This window comes from Scyliorhinus canicula, chromosome 18 (genome assembly GCF_902713615.1).
Source record: "Scyliorhinus canicula chromosome 18, sScyCan1.1, whole genome shotgun sequence".
Taxonomy (NCBI): domain Eukaryota; kingdom Metazoa; phylum Chordata; class Chondrichthyes; order Carcharhiniformes; family Scyliorhinidae; genus Scyliorhinus; species Scyliorhinus canicula.
Genome location: NC_052163.1, coordinates 59,486,571 through 59,513,271, shown reverse-complemented (window position 1 = coordinate 59,513,271; position 26,701 = coordinate 59,486,571). Strand labels below are relative to the sequence as shown.

Genomic DNA, 26,701 nt, shown 5'->3' with positions numbered 1-26,701 from the left:
GTTGCCCGTTGACATTGTTCTTTGTAATATCTCTGGTGTTGGGATTGTGGTGCGGCTAATGGGGGGGCAGCTGCTCTGCTGACAGGGGAGGAACTATTGCAAGAGGACAAAAGAGAGGTAGAGGACTGCAGAGGCCCAATGCCGGGCCTGAGGAGGCGAGGGACGCGAGTTCGAGGCTGGCCACAGAAGGGTAATGGCTGAACGGCAGGGGGTGGGGGGGGGGGGGAAGCCAGCCCCCCCCCCCCCAGACTAGGCTGATCACTTGGGACGTCAGAGGGCTAAATGGGCCGGTTAAGAGGGCTCGCGTGTTCGCACATCTGAGGGGACTGAAGGCAGATGTGGCAATGTTACAAGAGACACACGTGAAGGTTATAGACCAGACCAGATTGAGGAAGGGGTGGGTCGGCCAAGTATTTCATTCAGGGCTGGACTCTAAGACCAGGGGGGTTGCGATCCTGATCAAACACGGGTGGCATTCGAGACAGGGAGAATTGTGTCTCACGTGGGGGGCAGGTACATCATGGTGAGTGGGAAGCCTGAGGGGATGCAGGTGGTACTTGTGAATATATATGCACCAAATTGGGACAATGTGGAATTCATGAGGCAGATGTTAGGTAAGATCCCGGACCTAGAGTCACAGAAGCTGATCATGGGGGGAGATTTTAATACAGTCATTGATCCAGGGTTGGACCAGTCAAAATCTAGGACAGGGAGGGTGCCAGCCGTAGCAAAGGAACTAAACGGGTTCATGGAGCAGATGGGGGTGTAGATCGATGGAGGTTTGGACAGCCAGGAGTGAAGAAGTTTTCTTTTTTCTCCCATATGCACAAAGTATATTCTCGGATTGACTTTTTTATCCTGAGCAGGGCGTTACTGGCGAGGGTGGTTGACACCGAATATTCAGCGATCGCTGTGTCGGACCATGCCCCACATTGGGTGGATCTACGGGTGAGTAAGGAGAGAGGGCAGCACTCGCAATGGAGGTTGGATGTGGGACTATTAGTAGATGAGGGGGTGTGCGGGACGGTGAGCAAGTTCATTCAGAACTATTTGGAAATAAATGATACGGGGGAAGTCTCAGCTGCAACGGTGTGGGAAGCTCTGAAGGCAGTGGTTAGGGGGGAGTTAATCTCGATACGGGCCCATAGAGAAAATATGGAACGAGCAGAAATTGATAGGCTGGTTGGGGAGATACTCCAGGTGGATAGGAGATATTTATTCGGAAGTTGCAGAGGCGGGGTTACTGAAGGGGCGGCGGAGGCTACAGATGGAGCTTGGGCTGTTATATACAGGGAAGGCGGTGGAGCAATTGAGGAAGGTAAGGGGGGCGGTATATGAGTATGGGGAGAAGGCCAGTAGGATGCTAGAGCATCAGCTGAGGAAAACAAAGGTGGCCAGGGAGATGGGGAGAGTAAAGGACAGAAGTGGGAATGTGAGCTTGGATCCAGTAGGGGTGAATGGGGTGTTGAAGGAGTTTTATAGCAAGCTATATAAGTCGGAACCCCCAGCTGGGTTGGAGGGGATGAGGCAGTACCTGGGTCAGTTGAAGTTCCCGAAGGTGGAGGAAGGACTGGTGGAAGGGTTGGGGGCCCCAATTGAAATTGAGGAAATAATGGAGGGGCTGGAGACCATGCAGTTGGGTAAGGCCCCGGGACTGGACGGCTACCCAGTGGAATTTTACAAGAAATTCTTGGGGATGTTGGGCCTGCTGGTGGTGAGGGCATTTAATGAGGCAAGGGAGTGGGGTGTCCTTCCCCCAACAATGTCACAGGCCTCGATTGATTCTGAAGTGAGAGAAAGACCCTGAGCTATGTGGGTCATACAGGCTAATCTCCCTATTGAATGTGGACGCCAAACTGCTGGCTAAAATATTGGCCACAAGGATAGAGGAGTGTTCCTTAGGTGATAGGGGAAGACCAGATGGGGTTTGCGAAGGGCAGGCAACTTACGGCCAATGTTAGAACGTTCCTAAATGTTATCATGATGCCCTCAGAGGTTGGGGGAGGGGGTGTGTGGAGGTGGTGGTTGCGATGGATGTGGAGAAGGCCTTTGACCAGGTGGAGTGGAATTATTTGTGGGTGGTGTTAGGAAGGTTCGGGTTTGACAGGGCTTCATTGATTGGGTTTGGTTGCTTTATCAGGCACCAGTAGCAAGTTTGCGAATCAATCGGCTGAGGTTGGACTATTTTAAGCTGCACCGGGGGACAAGGCAAGGGTGTCCACTCTCCTCGCTGTTGTTTGCTCTGGCCATAGAGCCATTGGCGATGGCGTTAAGAGCTTTTAGGAACTGGAATGGGCTGGTCTGGGGGGGTGGAACACCGGGTCTCGCTTTACGCGGACGACCTGCTCGTCTATGCTTCTAGCCTGTTAAGGGGGGTGGGGGAGATTATGCGGATCCTCGGGGAATTTGGTCGGTTTTCGGGGTATAAATTGAATATGGGGAAAAGTGAGATGTTTGCGATCCAGTCGAGGGGGCAGGAGAGTAAACTGCGAGAGCTGCCATTTAGAGTGGTGGGAAGGAGCTTTCGCTATCTGGAAATCCAGGTGGCACAGGAATGGGGGACATTGCACAAGCTAAACTTGTCCCGGCTTGCAGAGCAAATTAAGGAGGACTTTAGGAGATGGGACATGCTCCCGCTGTCACTGGCGGGGAGGGTACAGACCGTGAAAATGACGGTACTTCCCAAATTTCTGTTCGTTTTTCAGTGCCTCCCCATCTTTATCCCGAGGGCCTTTTTAAACGGGTAAATAGGGTGATTTTAGGCTTTGTGTGGGCGGGGTAAAACCCCACGAGTGAACAAAGTGTTGCTGGAGTGCAGCTGGGGACTGGGTGAGTTGGCACTGCCGAACATTTGTAACTACTACTGGGCGGCAAATATAGCCATGATTAGGAAGTGAGTAGGGGCGCATCGGTGTGGGAGCGTGTAGAGGCGGCATCATGCAAGGATACAAGTCTGGGGGCATCTCTGCCGTTCTCGCCGGCCCAGTACTCCACAAGCCCGGTGGTGGTGGCGGCCCTGAGAGTCTGGGGACAGTGGAGGAAATATAGGAGAGCGGAGGGAGCATAGGTCTGGGCCCCGATTTACAATAACGATCGGTTTGTACCGGGAAGGCTGGATGGAAGGTTTCAGAGATGGCAAAGAGCAGGGATCAAGAGGATGGGAGATTTATTTATAGATAGGAGCTTAACCTGTTTGAAGGATTTGGAGGAGAAATTTGAACTGCCAGCAGGGGATGGGTTTAGGTATCTGCAGGTACGAGATTTCCTCTCCTGCCACCACCAGGGATACAGGACAGGGCAGTTTCCAGAACGGGGGTGGGAGAGGGCAAGGTATCTGATATCTACAAAGTGTTTATGGAGTCGGAGGAAACTCAGATAGAGGAGCTAAAGGGCAAGTGGGAAGATAAGCTGGGTGGAGAGATAGAGGTGGGTTTGTGGGCTGATGCCTTAGGCAGGTTTAACACATCCTCATCATGTGCCAGTTCAGCCTGATTCAATTTAAGGTAGTCCACCGGGTACACGTGACGGTGGCCCAGATAAGCAAGTTTTTTGGGATAGAGGATAGGCGTGTGAGGTGTGCAGGAGGGCCAGCAAATCATGGCCACATGTTTTGGGCTTGCCCAAAGCTTAGAGGATTTTGGCACGGTTTCGCTCATGTCATGTCCACGGTACTTAAAACAAGGGTGGTGCTGAGTCCAGAGGTGGCGATCTTTGGAGTGTTGGAAGAGCTGGGAGTCCAGGGGGCGAGAGAGGCTGATATTTTGGCCTCCCTGGTAGCCCGGAGATGGATACTGTTAATGTGGAGGGACTCAAACCCCCGAAATCAGAGACCTGAGTTGGCGACATGGCTGGGTTTCTTGAGAAAATAAAGTTCGCCCTCTTCCCTATACCCACCTCTTCATTCACCTGAGGAAGGAGCAGTGCTCCGAAAGCTAGTGATTTGAAACAAACCTGTTGGACTTTAACCTGGTGTTGTAAGACTTCTTACTGTGCTCACCGCAGTTCAACGCCGGCGTCTCCACATCATGACTACCATCGACACCGCAAACTGCTGGCTCAAAGTGGAGAGGATCTCCAAGAAGGTCGCACATATAGACACTGACATTAAATTTCTACAAAGGTGCAAGAAAGCAGTTTGTCTTGCAATTTTGACTTTGTTTTTATCTTTGGAAGTAATGGATGTGGAAACTTTCTGGATGTATAACAGCATATTGGATTCCCTTCTGGGCTTACTGTTAATACGATATGCTGTACTAATCCCATCCTGTAAACAACTTTGGGAGCCCGGCTCTGGAGTTTCCCATTAACCTTCACCATTCTTTATTTATTTTCTGCTACGGATTAGGTACAATTCCATACATGCCTTTCTGACTTAAAAGTAAAAATTCTGGTCTTGAATTACGTTTAGTATTTCAGTGAATACTTGCTCTCTCTTCTGTTGTTTTTACAAAAAATAATTTTTATTCAAATTTTCACAAAATATCAACAACAAAAAGAAAAAAATTACACAGAACAGAAAGCACAACCATCCCCCCCCCCCCCCCCCCCCCCCCCGTGCATACAAAAAAGGAAGAGATAAATGAACACCCGTCATTCCGACAAAACAACTGCCCGTCCTTTCAACAGAAAGGACAGAACCCCCCCCCCCCCACCTCCCCCCGTGTATACACATAAGAAGAAACAAATAGCGCCCGTCATTAGCACAGAATATCTGTGCACGTCCCTTCAGTCCAAAACAAATAAACGACCCCCCCCCCGGGTTGCTGCTGCTACTGGCCTTCTCCTATCGTTCTGCCAGGAAATCCAGAAATGGTTGCCACCTCCTGAAAAACCCCTGCACCGACTCCCTTAGGGAAAATTTCACCTTCTCTAATTTAATAAACCCTGCCATATCATTGACCCAGGCCTCCACGCTTGGGGGCCTCGCATCCTTCCACTGAAGAAGAATCCTCCGCCGGGCTACTAGGGACGCAAAGGCCAGAATGCTGGCCTCTTTCGCCTCCGGCACTCCCGGCTCCACCGCCACCCCAAATATTGCGAGCCCCCAGCCCGGACCGACCCTGGATCCTACCACCCTCGACAGCGTCCTTGCTACGCCCTTCCAAAATTCCCCCAGCGCTAGGCATGCCCAGAACATATGGGCATGATTTGCTGGCTCCCTGAGCACCTAATACACCTGTCCTCGCTCCCAAAGAACCGGCTCATCCTTGTCCCGGTCATGTGAGCCCTATGCAGCACCTTAAACTGTATGAGGCCAAGCCTCGCACAAGAAGAGGAGTTCACCCTCCCCAGGGCGTCCGCCCACGTCCCCTCCTCTATCTTCTCACCCAGCTCCTCCTCCCATTTTCCCTTCAGCTCCTCGACCGAGGCCTCATCCATCTCCTGCATCACTTGGTATGCTGCCGAGATCCTCCCCTCTCCAACCCACACCCCCGAGAGCACCCTGTCCTGGATTTCACGCGGCGGCAGCAGAGGGAACTCCGCCACCTGCCGCCTGACAAACGCCCTTACCTGTATGTACCAAAAGGTGTTCCCCGGGGGGAGCCCGAACTTCCCTTCTCTGTTCTGTTGTTAATTGTTAATTCCCCAACAACCCTCAGCTCTCTTCTTTCTGGTCCATGTAGCTTTTTGTAGGATAGTTTAAGAACTCTCTTGGTTAACCATGGTTCAGTGTCTCAAAGAAATGAAACTGCTGCTCCAGTATCTGGTTTAAAGTGTTTCTTGTGCCCTCTACCAGAATCTCTGCACTCCAATAGTTTCCACTTACTTCTTTAATCTCTCCTAAAAAAAGTATCTCAATGTCTTCAAAATCTTCAGCTTCATGGACCCTTTCCTGTTAAAACATTTTCACCCTGAGTGTTCAGTCTGTTTTTTCCACTGTGGCATACTGCCTGAAAATGCCCATGCTTTTGCACCAATGACATTGCACATCTTTGGCAGGGCAGTTCCTGTACCTGTGCCTTTCTCTGCTGCACCAACAGCTGGTCTGGGCTGCACCATTAATTGCCTTTCATGCCACACGTGTCTCATTCTCTTTAATTTCTCTTTTTTGTAGGTCTGACAAATTCAACTGGTACCTGTTACTTTAGGATTCAGGCTGTCTCTCTCTCTCTCTGTCCTCTGACCACCAATTGGTTTTGCTCCCTTGTCTAGCCTTGTCTACTTAAGTGATTTGCCTTTGCCAGCATCAAATCACCTCGAGACTGTAAATTATTGAAAAAACATCCGCTACTCCAATAACTATTCTATCATGAATTAGCCTCTTGTTCAGATTACCCAACTGACACCCTAATTTTATTGTAATATATTTACAGTTATAAGAACAATCTTTTACATGAGCCTCTTTCCATCATGCTTTCTTCTACACTTTCAGATCACATGAATATGTGTCACATCCTTCTATAACATTACAGACAATTACAGTAACCCTTAATGGGAATTAATCTAACATACTCCATTATACTATGGAAATAAGATAGCAATTCATATGAATAGAAGGCAACAAGCATATATTGTCATTACTCCCTATATAAATTCTTCCAATCTGGCAGACAAGTCAGCAAAACAATCTTGGTCAAAGTCATTGATGATACTGCAAACTGAAACTCAATTTCCTTCCTTGATCTCGTGTAAATCTTTGTCAGTCTTTTATTTTATTTGTAGTTTCTGTTCTTTTTGGCTTTTATACTTTTTGTACCTGGATAATTATTGGGGCCTACGCCTTTATGATGGACTTCTCTTTTAATTAAAAGAAAACAAATCTCTCAGCAGGCTTTTGTGCTGATATCAGTGATGGCTCATCGTGATGGACTTGGCTGTCAGCCAATGGACTACTTTAAATTCCCGGGTTTCGACTAACACTCGATGCTCATTGGGCCTGATCGTTCCGGAATGTTGCTTACTTTGTGAGACTGGGCTTTTGTTTTCAGTCTTCATTTTGAATTCAGAACTTAAGGAAGCTCTGTTTGAATCTCTCTCAAACACCCTAGTTTGGGCTCTGTTTTCCCCTCAGCCAATCTGGTAAAAGATCAGGTTTTTGTTTGGATCAAGAAAGCTGAGGGCCACGGCTCTGATCTCTCCCTAAAGACTTAAAGAAAAGGCCTATCTCTCTGCGCAGCCTGTGAGACCTGCAGGAAAATCCAGTACAGCACCAGCTGCAGGCAGGGTGGGTTGTTTGACAACCTTTTTCAAACTCTCATGCGGAGAACTCCAGTCTTATCTCAGTAAGGCTGATAGTTAATCTGGTGGAGGTGGTGGCAAGTCAGAATTAAATAGATCTGAGGGGGATCTTCGGTGTGAAGGCCCAGGTTAACCCAAGTTAAAATGACTCCCCAGAGGGGAGCCACAGCCTGAAAGTCTGGCCTAAATTGTCGAGCCAGAAGAACCTCGTTAGCAATCTAATTGGTGGTTTCAACACTCCGTGTCCTGCGGAGATGGCCGACTACAACAATTTCAGTATCAGCAACAAGGTCACTCATCTCTCTTTTTCTCCATTTTAATCCGTATCATTTTACCCTTTTCCCTTTCCCCTGTGTGTGTCTGTCTTGTGTGTGTTTAGGTAAAGGGTGGGTCGGCAAAAGTCGGAGAGTAACAGATTAGCTGGCCAATATTTGATTCTAATTTTTGCAAGACTTACCTCTATCGTTGTCGTAAATAAACAATTTTTGTGTTTTACTTACAAATCTGGTACCTGTAAATCATTGGAGCAGTCAAGAGTCAAAGATCTCAGAAACTTTATTCGAATTATTGGTTGATTCACGTGTTGGGACTCTGGGACCGTTGGGACTGGAACCGACCACGCACTAGCACGCACTAGGTGAATTAACAACCTTTGATACCATTGACCACTTAGGCACCATATGGTTAATCCACAAGTTACTGACCTCTTGTAAGTCCACTTCTATCTGCCCTAGTCCTGTCATTACAGCTACTCAGAAATGTTTCTTCTCTTGACGCTTGTACAATTCCACCTAGCCTGTCCCAGGAAACCCCTTAATCTACTTTTATTTGTTATTTACGTTCAACCTGCTGGCAACATGTTCTGTAGCCACAATTAGTTTTCCTAAGCACAAGGATGAAGCCTCATTCCGCCTCACTGCATTGACCATCATTGACTCCATGACTTGCTACATTTTCCAATTGCCTATTGAGGATGATTTCTCTATTCCTTGGTTCAATTCGAGCAAAGCTGAGACTGTAGTATTTTTGGCTACCAGCCGCAACTGCAAGGCTCTGGCCTGGATTTCTTCATTAACACCTGGGTTGCACCTTTGGCTGAATCAAGTGGCATCCTACTTGATCTTGAGCTAAGCTTTCCAATCCACAACTGATCAATCATCAAGCTTGAATATTTTAACTAGAATGTACTAGTCGACCTCCAGAAAAAACCCTACTTTATCCCGTTATCTGTTTTTTCTTCTCCTTTGCCTATTGATAGCCTAGTCCACATCTTTTCCGATTGGCTCCGTCTGCATCTTTTTTCACTTGTCTGCCATTCACACCCTCTGAGCTCTGTGGCCCAAATCCACGCCTCCATATTGAAAAATGAAAATGGAAATCGCTTATTGTCACGAGTAGGCTTCAATGAAGGTACTGTGAAAAGCCCCTAGTCGCCACATTCCGGCACCTGTTTGGGGAGGCTGTTACGGGAATCGAACCATGCTGCTGGCTTGCTTGGTCTGCTTTCAAAGCCAGCGATTTAGCCCAGTGTGCTAAACAGCCATATTCATCGCTCTCTTCCTTGCTGAGGTCCCCGAAATGAAAGAATGTTTTGTTGTTCAGCAATGCCATTATCACCTTGTCGGCTTTCTTCAGATAAATCTAATGTGAATTATTGTAGGTGGGAAGGTCATAGGAAAGGTGTTAAAGTTAATTAAACTGGTTGCATGCGAGGACAAAATATTTCTGGTTTGGGTTTGCACCGAGCCAGGATGTGAACAAGAGTTAGTCTGTAACTTAATTAACATAAACAGCCATACTGTAGAAGCAGAGTTTCACAGAGGTGTAGTAACTGCTTTATCTTTACCCAGGCCGTGAATGTGTTGCCCTGCCTCGAGGAGCTGCTTGCATCCCATAACGATTTGTGTGGAGTTATAGATCTCAGCAAATGTAATAAGGTCAGTACCTGATGCACAAAATACAAAAAGCCTTGCTGAGCATTTGCTGCATCTTTAGCAGTTACACAAATGGCACTGAAGTCTTCTTTCCATGCGATGTGGATTTGTATAATTGGACTAAGAATTTTGATGAAGTTGGGGCAGCACGGTGGCACAATGGTTAGCACTGCTGCTCACAGTGCCAGGACCCGGGTTCAATTCTGACCATGGGTGACTGTGGAGTTTGTACGTTCTCCCCATGTCTGCGTGGGGTTCCTCCGGGTGCTCCGGTTCATTCCCACAGTACAAAGATGTGCAGGTTAGGTAGACATAAAATCTGTATCAGGACATTGGGGCAGACCTAGCCAAAAAAAGGCCAAGTTTAATCAGGCAATGTCGGCGCTTTATTAAAGCGGGATGCGATTCGGCATGTTATTCCCAGCCAGACTCTGGGTCATGCACCAGAGCAAGCAGTACTATTTCAATACTCCGGCGGAGGCAAACAACTTTGTACTGGTCAACGGTGATGAAGGCGGGATGGAGGAAGGTCGCTGAAAAAAGTAGATACAGAGACTCGTGAACAATGTTAAATGTTTGTGCGGGACTGTACTGCCTTGTTCTGATCGGAAAAAACGTTCACAGCAGAGGGCAAGGACAGGGAAACGCAGGTGATGGGGTAGGCAGAGAAACAGGCAGTCGGCGGGCATAGACAAAGGGCTAGACCAGCCCTGAAAGGGGAGCCACCATACTAGCAGGGATGGCTAGCACGGGAAGACGGGCAGTAATGGGGGCCCGCAGCGCACTTTGCTGCGTGGAGGGAGTGCCTGGCCAGAGGGTTGGGGGGGGGGGGGGGTGACGACAGGGGCATGGAGGGAGAGTACGGGTGGGGGAGGGATGGAGAGGCAGGGAGGGTGTGGAGGGGGGGGGGGCAGGAACGAACAAGGGATATGTAGGAAATGTGACAGAAAAAAGAGTTCCCATTCTTTGGCACTCGGATTGGCTTTGGCAGGCGGGGAACAGGCCGAGAAACCAGATGGTGCCGCAAGCAGCCACTTTGGAGGGTCCCTTTTCAGATGGGAGAAGGCGTTGGATCTTTTCACCAGGCCGTTAATGCCCCTGACGTTCCACGTGACTATCCTGATGGGGGACGTTTATGTTTCCCCCCCCTGTGGGGTCAACCATATTTACCTTGTGGATGCATCCCTGCACTCTGGGGTTTTCCTTTGTTTGGGGGCCATCCAAGATGGCCGTAATCATCGTTCTTTCCATGTGGCAGTGCCCCTGCGCGCCGGGGTTTCCTTTTGTCCAGGGGCCACCCAAGATAGCTGTCCTTGCAGTCACTCCATGTGGCTGGGCCCTGCACTCCAGGGTTTCTATTTGTTTCAGGGTCTATCAAGATGGCCGCTCTTGGTACCGCTGTTTTCGCTGCCACCATGTGCGACCTGTTGTAGCCAGCATTTTATCCACCTCTGCTTCCTCTCCTTGGGTCTGTTCTCCCCTCTTGTATCCCCCTCTCCATGCCCCTCTGGGCCCCCCTTTCCCCCCATTTTCTAGCGCTGTCCCCCCTCCACTGCCAGGCACTCTCTCCCTGTAGTGAGCTGTGCTGCGGCCTCCCCTTTGCCCGTAGTTCCCCGCACTAGCTCGTATCTATGTACAAACACATCCACTTTGGCCGAAGTGGTGTAGTAGAATTCCTTTCCCTGGAAGGTTACCTGCAGTTTGGGCAGGTACACCATCCCAAATCGCACCCCACTCTTGTGCAAGGCCGCCTTGGTTGTATTAAGTGCAGCGCGGTGCTTGGCCAGATCTGGCCCAATGTCTTGATAAACTCGGATTGAATGGCCTTCTCACTGGCAGGACTGAGTGTCTACCTTGCCCAGACAGGATTTTCTCTCGAACCTGGTATCTGTGCAGCCTCGCTATTACAGCTCGGCTGCTCCCTGGCTTTAGGTTTTGGCCGGAGTGACCTGTGGGCTCTGTCTATCTCCAGGGGTTTGGGGAAGCTCTCCCTTTCGACCAGGTTACCCAGAAGCTAGCATAGTATGTGGAGCATCTGCCCTCAATGCCCTCCGGTAGGCCCACAATACGGAGATTCTGGTGGTGCGTCCGGTTCTCCTGGTACTCCACCATCACCTTCAGTACCCTTGCGTCGCCACCAACTATGCCACTTCTGTTTCCAGGGAGGAGTTTAGGTCACTCTGGTCGGTCACCGCATTTTCTAGGTCCCTGATTGTAGCCCCTGTGCTTCCAGTCAGCGCTCTGTTTTCTCCAACACCACCTTAAAGAGGGCCAGGGCGTCTGCGACTGACTTCTTCACTGTCACCGTCATTTCCAGCTTGATGGCATCTCTGTGTTTCTGGAGCTCCTGAGTCAAAAGGTCCATCCACTCGCTTATCAGTGGATAGCCCGGCGTGGATTCCGGCGGTCCAGCTTGCTCAGGTGTGGCCGTCACTGACTCGCTCCTTGTTTTTCCCTTGTCCCGTTCCTCCTGTCCAGGCTTTGGCTGACTCTGCCAACCTTTCAGTTCCTAACGTTAGTGCCGGTCATTTCCTGGCGGTTGCAGCTGTCTTGTGAGTGGGTGGGTTGGGGGGGGGGGGGGGGGGGGGGGGAGGTTTCAGCAAGTTTGGTGGCTAGTTTTAGTTAAAAATGCCATTTTTCTGAGTTCCTGGAGGAGTGCCACCTTTCCTGCTTCCGCTCAGCACATCCCTCTCACCATCCAGCTCTGCTGTTTCTAAACCACAAACAATTATTTAACAGCCTCTCTCTCTCTCTTTAGTTTGAGGAGATGGGAAGGGTGGAAACACAACAGCAATGCAATGTTTCGGGCTTTACTGTTCTTTTACACTAGGTACTCTGTGATCCCCTTCACAGTTGTGGTGAGCGAACTGACTTCTCCTGGAATTCTCCTCAACACTTCTCACTGCTGCCCTCTGTTCGATGCCCTCGCAGTAATATTTGAAACAAATGTTGGTTTAACTTACAGGCAGGCAGTGTGTCTGCAAAAGGTGCAATTAAGATGTCTTAAAAGTGGGATCATCATTCATTCAAATCATGTATTTATTTATAAAGGGAGCCCTATTGGAATTTTGTTCTGATTGCCAGCACTGCTGCCTCGCCGCGACAGAGACCCGGGATCAATTCTGGCCTTGAGTAACTGTCTGTGTGGGAGTTTGCATTTTCTTCCCATGTCTGCATGGATTTATTCCGGGTGCTCCCGTTTCCTCCCAAGCCCAAAGATGTACAAGTTATGTGGATTGGCCATGATAATATTGCTCCCTCGTGCCAGGGATGTGCAGGTTTAGTGGGGTTACGGGGAAGGGCGCTCTTTAGGGTGCAGATCTGATGGCCACCTTCTGCATTGTAGAGATTCTATGATTCCCTGGAGAGTAGATAATTTGAGACATTATGTAAAGACTTAGGTAAGTTGCGCATGGGATCTGAGTGGAATAAAGATGATATAATTAATGGAAGGAGCCAGGTCTGTCGGTAGTTTTGCAGTTTGATATAAATTTGGCAGTCTGGAGCTTAAAGTTGAGCAGCGGTTTTTGCCAAATGCTGTCGGGTTGAGCTGTAGTCTGACACAGACAGAAGGATCTGCAGGCTGTTTCCTAACACACACACACTCTCTCTCTCTCTCTCTCTCTCTCTCTCTCTCTCTCTCTCTCTCTCACACATACACAAAGTAGTCTTTCCAAGAAATCTCAATGCAAGTGTACAGCAAGTAACCCTGAGTTTGCTAATTCTATTTAACTTTTTACCTGTGATGGGCTTTGCTTAATTAGTGTTAGGGAAGGTATAAGTAAGTCGTAAAAATGGCTTCCTTTTAGTTTATGAATTGTTTAACTGTTAATTAGAACAGTACAGCACAGAACAGGCCCTTCGGCCCTCAATGTTGTGCCGAGCCATGATCACCCTACTCAAACCCACGTATCCACCCTATACCCGTAACCCAACAACCCCCCCTTAACCTTACTTTTATTAGGACACTACGGGCAATTTAGCATGGCCAATCCACCTAACCCGCACATCTTTGGACTGTGGGAGGAAACCGGAGGACCCGGAGGAAACCCACGCACACAGGGGGAGGACGTGCAGACTCCACACAGACAGTGACCCAGCCGGGAATCGAACCTGGGACCCTGGAGCTGTGAAGCATTTATGCTAACCACCATGCTACCCTGCTGCCCAAAAGGCAAATGAGACAATGCTAAATTGCCCAAAAGGCAATTGAAAAGTTATTTTCTGTGATGTTAATGTGTTTAATCCTGTGTCCAGAATAGAGTTTTGTTTTAATATGAAAGATACCCATCGGTCAGTGGATTCACTCCTGGAGCAAAGTATTCTTTCCTCACAGTTAAAATTTTTAAAAAAAGCGTTTGGGGTTCTTGTCCGGTATCTAACAAATGTTGGGGTCTGGTCTGGGATCTTACAGAGGAGCTACACCACATGGACTGCAGCAGTTCAAGAAGGCGGCTCACCACCACCTTCTCAATGGCAATTTGGCATGGTCAATAAATGCAGGCCGAGCCAGCGATTCCCACAACCTGTGAACGAATGAATACATAAAATAAATTGGTGCAGTAATTTTTAGACAATAGAGTGAGCCTAGCTGTTGATGTATTTAATCGTCTCGATTGATATTGATTGTGGTGGAAATCCAACATATGCTGCCATAGGATAAAGGGCATAGAAGTGGGACAATCGGACCTACAAGTCCATTTGGGCATTTATGCTCCACCCCAGTCTCCTCCCATCTTTCCTCACATATTTCCTTGTTTACATCTTTCCATTCCCTTCTCTCTTATTTGCTTGTCTCATTTGCCTTTAAATGCATCTATACTGTTCGCTTCAACCACTCCCTGTGATAGCGAGTTTCACATTCTTAACATTCTTTTGGAATAGACGTTCCTTTTGGATTCCTTCATCATCTTTTTGTTATGCTCTTTCCCCACAAGTGGAAGAATCGTCTCTGACCGGTAGTTTGCAGCCACGTGAGTGGCAGGCATCATCGTGGCCACTCTCCAAATTTTCCCATCCTGCCTGACCATTGGCAGGCCGCAACATCCTACCCTCTGGCGCGGCACAGTGATAAGCACTGCTACCTCACAGCGGCAGGGACCCGGGTTAAATTCCGGCCTTGGGTCACTGTCTGTGTGAAGTTTGCACTTCCTCCCCGTGTCTGCATGGGTTTCCTCTGGGTGCTCCGGTTTCCTCTCGCAGTCCAAAGATGTGCAGGTTAGGTGGATTGACAATGCTAAATTGCCCCTTAGTGCCCCAGCAGTCATGTGCGGTTATGGGGATGGGGATGGGGGGGGGGGGGGGGGGGGGGGGGGGGGGGGGGAGTGGGCCTAGGTGGGGTGTTCTTTCCAAGATTCGATGGGCTGAGTGGCCTCCTTCTGCACCATAGGGATTCTATGATTCTGTATCTACTCTGTATCAAAATATTTCATGGTTTTTATTCTATTAAGCCACCCCTTAGCTCTATTTTTTGAAAGAGTAAAGAGAAAGATGAGACCCAGCCTGGTCATCCTTTCCTGATTTGTATTCCTATTCATTTTTGGTATCATCCTTATAAATCATCTCTGGACCCTCTAGGGTGCGTGTATGGCATTTTTATAAAATGGCCACCAGAATGCACTTTGTACTTGTTAAGTCTGGCCTGTTCAAGGTTCAGTACAAGTTTGGCATAACTACTTCCCTACTTTTTCAATTCTACCCCCCTAGTAATAAGGTGTGGTGCTTGGTTTATGGTATTGCTGCTAAATCGTGCTGGCCTTCTGCTGCCATCCTGTGGTGTAGCCTATCTAATCACAGAGGGTGCAGTCCATTCATAGCTTTTCTGGTGTGACTATTAGGACAATAAGCCCACAGTGTAACATCATTCAGCCCTGCAACCAACCCCCCCCCCCCCCCCCCCCCCCCCCCCCCCCCGCCTCCGCCTCCCACTGCCTCCCACTGACTGCTGAAGATTGTGTTGCCATGCCGTGGAGATAAAAAATATTTGCTTTCAACAGTTTTGTATGGAATCCTTGGTCATTTTCCTTATTACTTACTTACAGACCTAAGGTGTACAAATAGCCAAACTTGTAGTTTACTAACCCAAACAGTCAAGTTTCAAGACAGATTAGCCTTTAACAAAACCCTTAACAAGCAAAGTATTTTTTTTCTGGCCTCAATCCCATAAACACTTTTAGCTTGTGAGAAAAACTGAAAGCATCTGTTAATAATAAAAGGGGGGTTGTTCTGCCTCTTCCCTTTTATTTTCCTCTCTAATTTATTCATATAGTTGTTGGTTAAGTTCAGCTTAGTATAGATATTTTACCTCATAGAAGATAAAATTCGACCAAGCTTTGGCTCCTGAAAACACTTGCAACTGATTTCAACGAGGGCAGCCCTAGGATTGATACAGTTACCTTCCTTCAGCATTCCTGCGTTAAGAATGAAATAAATTGTCAGGTTACATTTTTAAACCTTATCGGAGTATTTTAAAGCCTGCAGCAGATAAGGATCAGCCAGACTCGGCTGTGACGTTGCTTGAGTTAAACAGCCTGCTGATGTTTATAGTGTCGGCTCACATGTGAGGAATTAGCACTTAGTTGAGCTGCTGGCATTTGCAGAACTGCACTTTAGCACAAGTTACTGCCTTCAGGACAAGCGATTTTAAACTAAAACATAATTTATCTTAAATTACACTGCACTCTCACTTTTTGACTCACTTTAAAGAAGAATCAGCAAAAAAAAAATTCCTTTAAGAGTGGTTTGCATGCTGATTTTCTCAGCTTCCTTCCTTTTCTGAAGGTGTAGATACTTTGGCAGGGGACAGTTCCACAAGGGCTTGACTCCAGTACTTGATTCCGACCATTATTTGTGTGGCTAAGGTGTTATTCAAACTAGTGTTGTTCTCAGCCGATACCCTTACAGCCATACTTCCAGTCAGGGGTCTGGTCTTTCTTATGAGGGAAACTATAAACATGAATTTGTACATCTTCAGATACAATATTATTTTTCCCTATCAGTTACAGGAACTGGATTTATCCAACAACAGAATATCAGAGGTCCGAGGGTTGCCTTTACTGGAAACTTTAACTGTGAGTGATGGAAAAATTCAGTAACTGTAATCAGCCTAAACGCATATACTTTGCCAGTTCTGTCATCATTGAATTGATTTGTGCTGCTTTTTTGTCTCCACTACAGTCTGTCACCCTTTCTGGGAATGTTCTATGCAGCACCGAATGTCTCGGATCTCTTTGGTGAGTTAGGAGTCATTCCATAAAACTGTTAAGAAATCTTGGAATAAGAAAAGGCCATTCATCTGCTTCCTTCCACAGATCTGGCTTGACTGCTTCAATCATGAACTGGCACACTATCTAAAATCTCAAATTCACATTGCGGTTAGATCTGTTAATCTGAAAGGAGGTATCCTTTGTGCACAAGTTGTGTCAATTAAGACCATAACCATGTTTGTAAGCAATATCTTGATAACCTTGTTGCCCCTTATTGTACAGCAGAAATCTCCCCCAGTATATCTTTAGTTCTTAATCCCCCGCTTTTCTTTTATGGGCATTGATCCTGTCTGTATATATTTTTATAATCTGCCTAGCTTCATCCTTGAATTATATTCACGCGATGGTGCAAATTAAGTAAATTAACTGAAATACTAGTAAGCTATACTCCCTCTCCACTGTACCGTCTGGTCTTCAGTCTGTCATACAGTCCAAATCCAACGGCTGTTGCAGCTTTTGTGCATTTATTTCATGCCTCATTATACATAAAAATCAGTATTAAATCATCACCAGTCCCATGATTTTATTTCAGGCATTTGATGTTCATCCAAGTGTTTATTGCAAAACCGGTTACCTAAAATTTATTCCCTTCTTCATAAGCACTAATCTTCCTCGTTTGTGTGCACACCAGATGGGATATTGGTAGATGATAAATCATCCTGTCCTCTGGCCCTCCAGCTGCTTTCTAATGTGCTGTTAGAAAAATGTATTCTTGTTTTTCTGTTATCGCTTTCATGTGGCTGAGCAAGTGAGCCACTGTGTCCTCCAAATCTTCTGCCACTGCTTGCAAATACAGCTCTGTCCATACTGGGTACCAGGCAGTACACATTGTGTCACATTGCTAACTATTGCATGGGGATATCCTAATCATTTACAGACCAAACTTGTCTTTTGATTTAACCCTCAATTCATAAACCCTGAGGTTGGAAAAGGTGGGGAGCATTGAGGGAAGAACACTGAAAACTGTGAATGTTGGCAATTTTGACATGTATTAGGGGGTGGTATGTTGGGGTTTCTTTTGATTGGTAACCTTTGGTGGATGTATCCAGATATCCAAATGGTGATTGTTGACTGAATATTTGATCGCAAGGATCGACTGATGTTACAATTGTTGAACCTAACCTTCTTGAAACAAGGTATTAGTTGTACCTTCCTGCAATGACCCCCCCCACCCCTCCCACCACCACATTCCCTAAAGACATTCCTACTGGCCGCGTTGTCACTGTGAAGCTGCTCCCTCCCTCATGGTTTCTGAATTTAAATTGTGAAATCCCAGCTGAACTGGCTCCTTTGTCTCCATATGTCTCTCTTCATCCCCCTGTCTGTCCGCTCTCCCTTGTGTTTTCCCACTCTCTCTGCTATCTCGGTTTTACACACCATCTTCTAGCAGGGATCACAGGATGGTGATGGGAATGCTGATCATTTTGTTCCCCCCCCCGCCCCAACCCATGCTTAGGAGTGCTTTGCTATGGTGCTCTAACCACTGCCCTGACTGAGATTTGCTAATTTAGCACAGTCTCAGAAGAATTCTATATTGCCCTGTTTTTCTCTCCTAAATCATTGCCTTCTTTAGCTTCCGCTGTGCTCTCAGGCTTGAGTCTGTACTAGTTTGCTTGTCGTGTAGGGTTTGGGAGATTGGCACAGGATGATTCTGTTGACCTTTCCCATTTACCGCTCTGCACAGAGTAACAGAATTGTTTTGGTACAGAAGGAGGCCATTCGGCCCCTGACTTCCTTTCTGCACATCCTTGCAGCAGTGAAACCAAAAACTCAGAATATTTGGTGTAAGGAATTTTAGCACTTCATCTTATACAGAATGGTTCCCATCCAGTTTAGCAAACCCCAAAAACATAACAATCCACATTTACAGGATATTAAGCAATCACATTTTCAAACTCCAATCTATCCAAAGATGTGCAGGTTAGGTAGATTGGCTATGATAAATTGCTCCTTAGAGTCCAAAGATGGCAGGTTAGGTGGGGTTATGGCGATGGGGGGAGGGACTGGAACGAGGTAGGGTGCTCTTTCTGAGAGTTGATGCAGATGGACTAAATGGCCTCCTTCTGCACTGTCGGAATTCTATTCTATTCTATGTTGAGTCACTTGCAGAGTGCTCTGGGATTCGGGACAGAACAAAAGATTTAAATTTACATAGTGCTTTCCCCAACCTGGACGTCCCAAAGCACTTTACAGCCAACTAAGTACTTTTGAGGTATCGTCACAATTCTAATGTGGGAAATGTAGCAGCTATTTATTTTGCACAGCACAAACTCCCACAAACAGCAATGTGATAATGACTTGATAATCTGTTTCTGTTAGGTTGATTGAGGGATAAACTCCTCTGTTTTTCTTCAAAATAATGCCATGGTATCTTATACATCCACATGGGAGTTTAAAGTCACCTGGAGTGTCAGCTTAGATTTTTCTTTCTGTTAAGAGATGTGGGCGTCACTGGCTGGTCCAGCATTTATTGCCAATACCTAGTTGCCCTTGAATGAGGGGCATTGCTGTGGATCTGGAGTGACATGTAGGCCAGACCAGGTACGAACAGCAGATTTCCCTCCCTAAAGGACATTAATGAATCAGATGGGTTTTTACAACAATCATGGTCAATTTCAGATTTTTATTGAATTCAAATTCCACCATCTGCCATGGTGAGATTCGAACCCAGGTTCCCAGGGCTTTACTCTGGGTCTCCGGATTGCTAGCTCAATAACAGTACTGCGACACCACCTCCTCCCCATAGTTTTGTACTCAGGCCCATGAGTGGGACTGGAACCCACAATCGTCTGATTCAGAGGCAAGTATCCTTCCACCTAAGCCATGGCTGAAACATAGGGAGGGGAATGTAAGCCAGCTCTCATCGTAGCAACTACAAAATGACTTCCCGTCCCATCCTCACCCTCCACCCCTGCCATTCACATTCTGTAATGTGTGCATGTGTGGATATCTCACGTGGGCAAGATTATTGGCTGTCATGTGGCTAATGATTACTTGGGTGAGGACAATAAAGTAATTGATGCCAGAACTATATCCTACCAAGAGTCATCACTTTAAAAAGGGAGGGAAGAAATTTAATTTCAGGATAACTTCACAGAGGAAAAGTTACTAAGGCCTGTGATAATACAGCAGGATTACCCTGGGATGCAGGTAACTTTAAGGCAGCCTTCTCTTAGGGCATCTGCTATTGATTGCAGATGTGTGGCTCTTCCCTTATTATTCATAAAGTCTGTGACTTCAATAGTTCTGACTATGAGTGGAGGGCTGAATTCTCATGGGTGGCACATGTCACTGTTGGATTATCTGTCCCCGCTGAGCTCAGCATCATTCAAATTCCTTTCTCGGTTTTGAGCAGCTCATGGTGAGGTCTCAATATCAGCCTCTCGACACACCTGAAGAGAGCAACAATGGATGACAGTTCATGGGAATTTCTCTAGGGCAGCACGGTAGCACAGTGGTTAGCACAGTTTCTTCACAGCTCTTGGGTCCCACGTTCGATACACGGCTTGGGTCATTGCTTGTGCAGAGTCCGCACATTCTTCCCGTGTCTGCGTGGGTTTCCTCCGGGTGCTCCGGTTTCCTCCCACAGTCCAAAATGTGCAGGCTTGGTGGATTGGCCAAGCTAAATTGCCCTCAGTATCCAAAAAAAGGTTGGGCGGATAGGGTGGAGGTGTGGGCTTCCAAGGGCCGGTGCAGACTCAATGGGCCGAATGGCCTCCTTCTGCACTGTAAATTCTATGATTCTAATGTTACCACCCCAAGATCAGATACTAAAGGACATGGGAGTCAGGTCAAGGTCCATTTATACAGGACTTTTTCTGGTCTATCCGGAGATGGCTTTCTCCCAGTGACAGAAGAAATTAATTTACAGAGAATTTGTGAAACTTGTTAATTCACATGGCAGTGGGCTATATCTGTCAGGCTCAAGTTCCAGGACTGGTTGTCATGACGGCTGAGTGAATAAGGTTCTTTATAATTTAGATGCTATTCTCAAATATTCATTTTTCAATCTCACTCAAAACTGATACCTTAGCATCCAATGCCATGACATTAGTAACTGCAAACCGGAAAGGACAATGACGACAATGTTAGTTGCAGTTGGATTTAATAATAATAATCTTTATTAGTCTCACAAGTAGGCTTACATTAATACTGCAATGAAATAACTGTGAAAATCCCCTCGCCGTCACACTCTGGCACCTGTTCGGGTACACTGAAGGAGAATTCAGAATGTTAAATTCACCTAACAAGCACGTCTTTCGGGACTTGTAGGAGGAAACTGGAGCACCGGAGTAAACCCACGCAGACATGTGGAGAATGCGCAGACTTGCACAGACAGTGGCCCAAGTAGAAATCGAACACGGGACCCTGATGTTTTTGAGTGCTTTGACTGAAGATTTTCCCAGTAGAGAAATAGTAGTTTTACTCTAACTGGGCAAGTTCAGGTTAGATGCCTATTCTACAGTTTGCATGATTTTTAGCTCCATTGAGTTCATCAGAACGTAAAATTGGGCATGGAACATACCAGGCAGCTGACCCAGTGTACCCTGTTCCTGTCAGGCCCGTAAGGTTAAAATACCTGCATTTTCTTTAAATAAAATCTTTTCTTTCCCCAGTTCTGTGTCTTGTAATGTGAACACAATTGTTGCCTAGGTTTAATCAAAATCAGAACAAACCTCAGACTTCAAATTGTGATCCCCAGATCCTGTCCCGTCCAAGTTTGCATTTGGATTTGGCAAACTCTTTTATGGAAACCACAAGGTGCAGATTAAAGAGGCAAAATGTTGCAGTGATGGTAGTGATTCTTGTGATAGATTTTACTGGCTGCAATTGTTTTTGCTGTCCAGTCTTCGTGCCTTTGCTCCCTATAGCCATACATCTTTGGAACCAGATGTCCCCTGGTGGTGTATTGTTTTAGCCTTCAGGTCTCTGGGGATTTAAATAAGTATTTTATGTAAATCCAGAGTTGAGAGCTTTAATGTGAAATCTGCGTGCATGCATGTAATTACTGAAAAGTGACATCAGCTGCAGGGCCAAATCTCATACAATTGCAGCAAGATACTTTTATTTTCTCCGTTAACTGAACGTAGAATTTGTTGTCGACAAGCGGCAATACCTGAAAGAGTGCATTTAAACCCATGTGTCTAATGGTTCATTTAAAAAGTTGGTAAATTTGCCTTGAATACTTACAATGTAAACATTTTCAGGTGATCTCATTGTCTTATTGCAGGTCCAGTTGTTTTTTACTCTTATGGGCAATGAGGCTGCAAGTATATCATATTTATCTGCGGATAATGCGAGTCTGGCACTGTCCTCGAAAGCCCCCTCTAGTTTAACTTTGTCATTCTGCAATTAATGGCAGCCTGTATTTACATAGAACCTCAAACATAATAAAACCTCGCAGGGCATTTCACAGCGGCATTATAAAGCCAGATATGATATCGAGTCATACAAGGAGGTATATGGGCAGTAACCAAAAGCTTGGTCAAAGAGGTAGTTTTTATAAACATCTTAGGAGGAAAGAGAAGTAGAGCAGCAGAGAGGTTTCGTGATGGAATTGCCGAGTAGGAACTTGGCAGTTGAAGGCACGACTACCAGTGGTCGAGTGGTTAAAATTGGAGACGTTCAAGAGGTCTTGGAGGACTGTGGGTCTAGAAGAGATTACAAAGATGAGGAGGAGTGAGACCATGGAGGAATTTGAACACAAGGATGAGAATATTGAATTTTTAAAAATAAATTTAGAGTACCCAATTATTTTTTCCCAATTAAGGGACAATTTAGCGTGGCCAATCCACCTAGCCTGCACATTTTTGGGTTGTGGGGGCGAAACCCACACAAACACGGGGAGAATGTGCAAACTCCACACGGACAGTGACCCAGAGCCGGGATCGAACCTGAGACCTTGGCGCCGTGAAGCAGCAGGGCTAACCCACTAGAATATTGAATATTGAGGTGTCGCTTAACCAGGAGCCAATGTAGGTTAGTATACACGGGGATGTGTGAAGAGGGGTTAGAGGCTGGGAATTCTATGACGAGTAACTCACCTCCTGATTCCCCAAAGTCTGTCCATTATTTACACACATTAAAACAGCTGACTTGTAATGCAGAACAAGGCAGCAGCGCGGGTTCAATTCCCGTAACAGCCTCCCCAAACAGGTGCCGGAATGTGGCGACTAGGGGCTTTTCACAGTAACTTCATTGAAGCTGACTTGTGATAAGTGATTATTTACACGGCAGAGGTGAGTCTTGTAAATTTTCCACTTGCCTGGATGAGTGCAGCCCCAGAAACATTCAAGAAGCTTGAACCCATTCAAGATAATGCAGCCCATTTATTGACACCCAATGCACCACCTTGAACATTCACTCTCTCCACTACAGGTGCACAGTGGCATTAGAATGCACCAGTTACAAGACTTCCGGTGGCGTTTGCGAGCGGGGCGGCTGCATCAAGAAGAGCTCCCGCCGGTGGCCACGATTTGCGGCGCTTTCGGGGATTTCCCCGATTTTTTGATCACCCCCCGACTATCGTCAGCCTTTGGGGTAGTCACAGGCAGCGAGCGAGGCCGGTTTGAAAACTAGCGAGGAACCACGCGTGGGTGTCGGGCGGTGATGCGACTATCAGTTCACGCGAAACAGAGAGTAGATGTAAACTGTGGCTTTAATCGACTAGAACAGTGCCTGCCTGCGACTGCCCTGCTCCTGAGAGCCGCCTACGGGGCTGCTGCTCTTTATACCTCCCCTCAAGGGGAGGAGCCGGGACGGAGCCCACACAGGCACCAACATGATACATCACAGGTAATACCTTACAATGGTCCATAGGTGGAGCCCTCATGGGCAAGGGCAACAGCGTGGTACAGTTACATATATGGTGAATGGTTACTGCAATACGTTCACCACATTCAACCCCTGTTAAAGAAGTGAAGTCCGGCGGGGATGAAGGGTTCACAAGTTCAGCCTGTCTGGCGCCTGGATTGTGCGCTGTGATCGCCGAAGCTCTGGTATCGCAGCTGGCCCGTGTGTCGAACTCATCCGTGCGGGCATGGGTAGTGAAGTTGCCGGTGCGGGTACAGACGCGGATTCCGGGAGTGTGTCTTCTGGAGTTTCGTTCCTGTGGGTCGGTGAAGGGGGAATGGGGGGCGGGATGGGGTGCGTGTGCCATGTAGTGGCGGGGGTGCTGGTCAGCGTAGGTTGGGCGGGGTAAGTTAGGGGTGGCGGTGGTAGTGGAACCTGCAGGTGCTAGGTCCCGGAAGGAAACCGTATCCTGTCGGCTGTCGGGGTTTTCTATGTATGCGTACTGGGGGTTGGTGTGTAGGAGCTGGACCCTCTCGACCAGGGGGTCGGACTTATGGCTGCTGACATGTTTGCGGAGTAGGACGGGCCCCGGTGGCTTCAGCCAGGACCGAAGCGAACCCCCGGAGGTGAATTTCCTGGGGAAAACAAACAGGCGGTCATGAGGGGTCTCGTTTATGGCCGTGCAAAGGAGGGACCTAATAGAGTAGAGCGCGTACGGCCAGGAGGACGGCCTTCCAGACCGTCGCGTTCTCCATCTCCACCTGCCCGTTTCCCCGGGGGTAATAATTGGTAGTCCTTCTTGAGGCAATGCCGTTACCGAGCAGGTACTGGCGCAGTTCGTCGCTCATGAACGACGAGCCCCGGTCATCTGGGGGCTCGTTGAGCTTCCCAGGACGATATACTATATCGTAATGATAGGTGGAGAGTTCAATTCTCCACCTCAAGATCTTATCATTCTTGATTTGCCCTGCTGCTTATTATCGAACATGAAGGCTACCGATCGTGGGTCGGTGACGAGGGTAAACCTCCTACCAGCGACGTAGTGCCTCCAGTTCAGCACAACTTCCACGATGGCTTGGGCTTCTTTTTCGACCGAGGAGTGTTGAATTTCAGAGGCGGTGAGGGTGCGTGAAACAAATGCTACTGGCCTGCCTGTCTGATTGAGGGTAGCGGCGAGGGCGACCTCTGTCGCGTCGCTCTCCATCTGGAAGGAGACGGACTCGTCCACCGCGCGCATTGCGGCTTTGGCGATGTCCGCCTTGTTGCAGCTGAAGGCCTGGCGGGCCTCGGCCGCCAGTGGGACGGTGGTGGCCTTGATTAGTGGGCGAGCTTTGTCCGATAGTTGGGGACCCACTGGGGGCAATAGGAAAAGAACCCGAGGCACCTTTTCAGGGCCCTGGGGCAGTGGGGAAGGGAGAGTTGCAGGAGGGGGCGCACAATTCTGTGACTTTCACTTTAGTAATGGAGAGGGATAGGTGCGTGCAACAGGGCAATGTTTATAATTGGGGGAAGGGTAAATACAGTGCTGTCAGAGAAGAATTGAAGTGCAGAAGTTGGGAACATAGGCTGTCAGGGAAGGACACAAGTGAAATGTGGAACTTGTTCAAGGAACAGGTACTGCGTGTCTTTGATATGTATGTCCCTGTCAGGCAGGGAAGAGATGGTCGAGTGAGGGAACCATGGTTGACAAGAGAGGTTGAATGTCTTGTTAAGAGGAAGAAGGAGACTTATGTAAGGCTGAAGAAACAAGGTTCAGACAGGGCGCTGGAGGGATACAAGATAGCCAGGAGGGAACTGAAGAAAGGGATTAGGAGAGCGAAGAGAGGGCATGAAAAATCTTTGGCGGGTAGGATCAAGGAAAACCCCAAGGTCTTTTACACATATGTGAGAAATATGAGAATGACTAGAGCGAGGGTAGGTCCGATTAAGGACAGTAGCGGGAGATTGTGTTATGAGTCTGAAGAGATAGGAGGTCTTGAACAAGTATTTTTCTTCAGTATTTACAAACGAGAGGGGCCATATTGTTGGAGAGGACAGCGTGAAGCAGACTGATAAGCTTGAGGATATACTTGTCAGGAAGGAAGATGTGTTTCGCGTTTTGAAAAACTTGAGGATAGACAAGTCCCCCGGGCAAGAAATGAAATTGCAGAGCCGTTGGCAATGATCTTTTCGTCCTTGCTGTCAACAGCGGTGGTACCAGAGGATTGGAGAGTGGTGAATGTCGTGCCCCTGTTCAAAAAAGGGAATAGGGATAACCCTGGGAATTACAGGCCAGTTAGTCTTACTTCGGTGGTAGGCAAAGTAATGGAAAGGGTACTGAGGGATAGGATTTCTGAGCATCTGGAAAGGCATTGCTTGATTAGGGATAGTCAGCACGGATTTGTGAGGGGTAGGTCTTGCCTTACAAGTCTTATTGACTTCTTTGAGGAGGTGACCAAGCATGTGGATGAAGGTAAAGCAGTGGATGTAGTGTACATGGATTTTAGTAAGGCATTTGATAAGGTTCCCCATGGTAGGCTTATGCAGAAAGTAAGGAGGCATGGGATAGTGGGAAATTTGGCCAGTTGGATAACAAACTGGCTAACCGATAGAAGACAGAGAGTGGTGGTGGATGGCAAATATTTAGCCTGGAGCCCAGTTACTAGTGGCGTACCGCAGGGATCAGTTCTGGGTCCTCTGCTGTTTGTGATTTTCATTAACGACTTGGATGAGGGAGTTGAAGGGTGGGTCAGTAAATTTGCAGATGATACGAAGATTGGTGGAGTTGTGGATAGTGAGGAAGGCTGTTGTCGGCTTCAAAGAGACATAGATAGAATGCAGAGCTGGGCTGAGAAGTGGCAGATGGTGTTTAACCCTGACAAGTGTGAGGTTGTCCATTTTGGAAGGACAAATATGAATGCGGAATACAGGGTTAACGGTAGGGTTCTTGGCAATGTGGAGAAGCAGAGAGATCTTGGGGTCTATGTTCATAGATCTTTGAAAGTTGCCACTCAAGTGGATAGAGCTGTGAAGAAGGCCTATGGTGTGCTAGCGTTCATTAGCAGAGGGATTTAATTTAAGAGCCGTGAGGTGATGATGCAGCTGTACAAAACCTTGATCAGGCCACATTTGGAGTACTGTGTGCAGTTCTGGTCACCTCATTTTAGGAAGGATGTGGAAGCTTTGGAAAAGGTGCAAAGGAGATTTACCAGGATGTTGCCTGGAATGGAGAGTAGGTCATACGAGGAAAGGTTGAGGGTGCTAGGCCTTTTCTCATTAGAACGGAGAAGGATGAGGGGCGACTTGATAGAGGTTTATAAGATGATTAGGGGAATAGATAGAGTAGACAGTCAGAGACTTTTTCCCCGGGTGGAACACACCATTACAAGGGGACATAAATTTAAGATAAATGGTGGAAGATATAGAGGGGATGTCAGAGGTAGGTTCTTTACCCAGAGAGTAGTGGGGGCATGGAATGCACTGCCTGTGGAAGTAGTTGAGTCGGAAAAGTTAGGGACCTTCAAGCGGCTATTGGGTAGGTACATGGATTAG

General features: G+C 47.4%; 1 protein-coding gene across 4 annotated transcripts in view; it reads left to right on the top strand.

The window, feature by feature from the left end:
* Positions 1-26,701, top strand: part of LOC119953216 (protein phosphatase 1 regulatory subunit 7-like) — a 214,192-nt gene that overhangs the window by 78,562 nt on the left and 108,929 nt on the right. For 3 of the 4 annotated variants that reach the window (XM_038777239.1, XM_038777237.1, XM_038777240.1), the window contains 3 exons: positions 9,030-9,116; positions 16,112-16,183; positions 16,290-16,345. In XM_038777239.1, coding sequence (XP_038633167.1) covers positions 9,030-9,116; positions 16,112-16,183; positions 16,290-16,345 — 215 coding nt within the window. The remainder of the gene's footprint in view (positions 1-9,029; positions 9,117-16,111; positions 16,184-16,289; positions 16,346-26,701) is intronic. The other variant, XM_038777238.1, reaches the window with a different exon arrangement.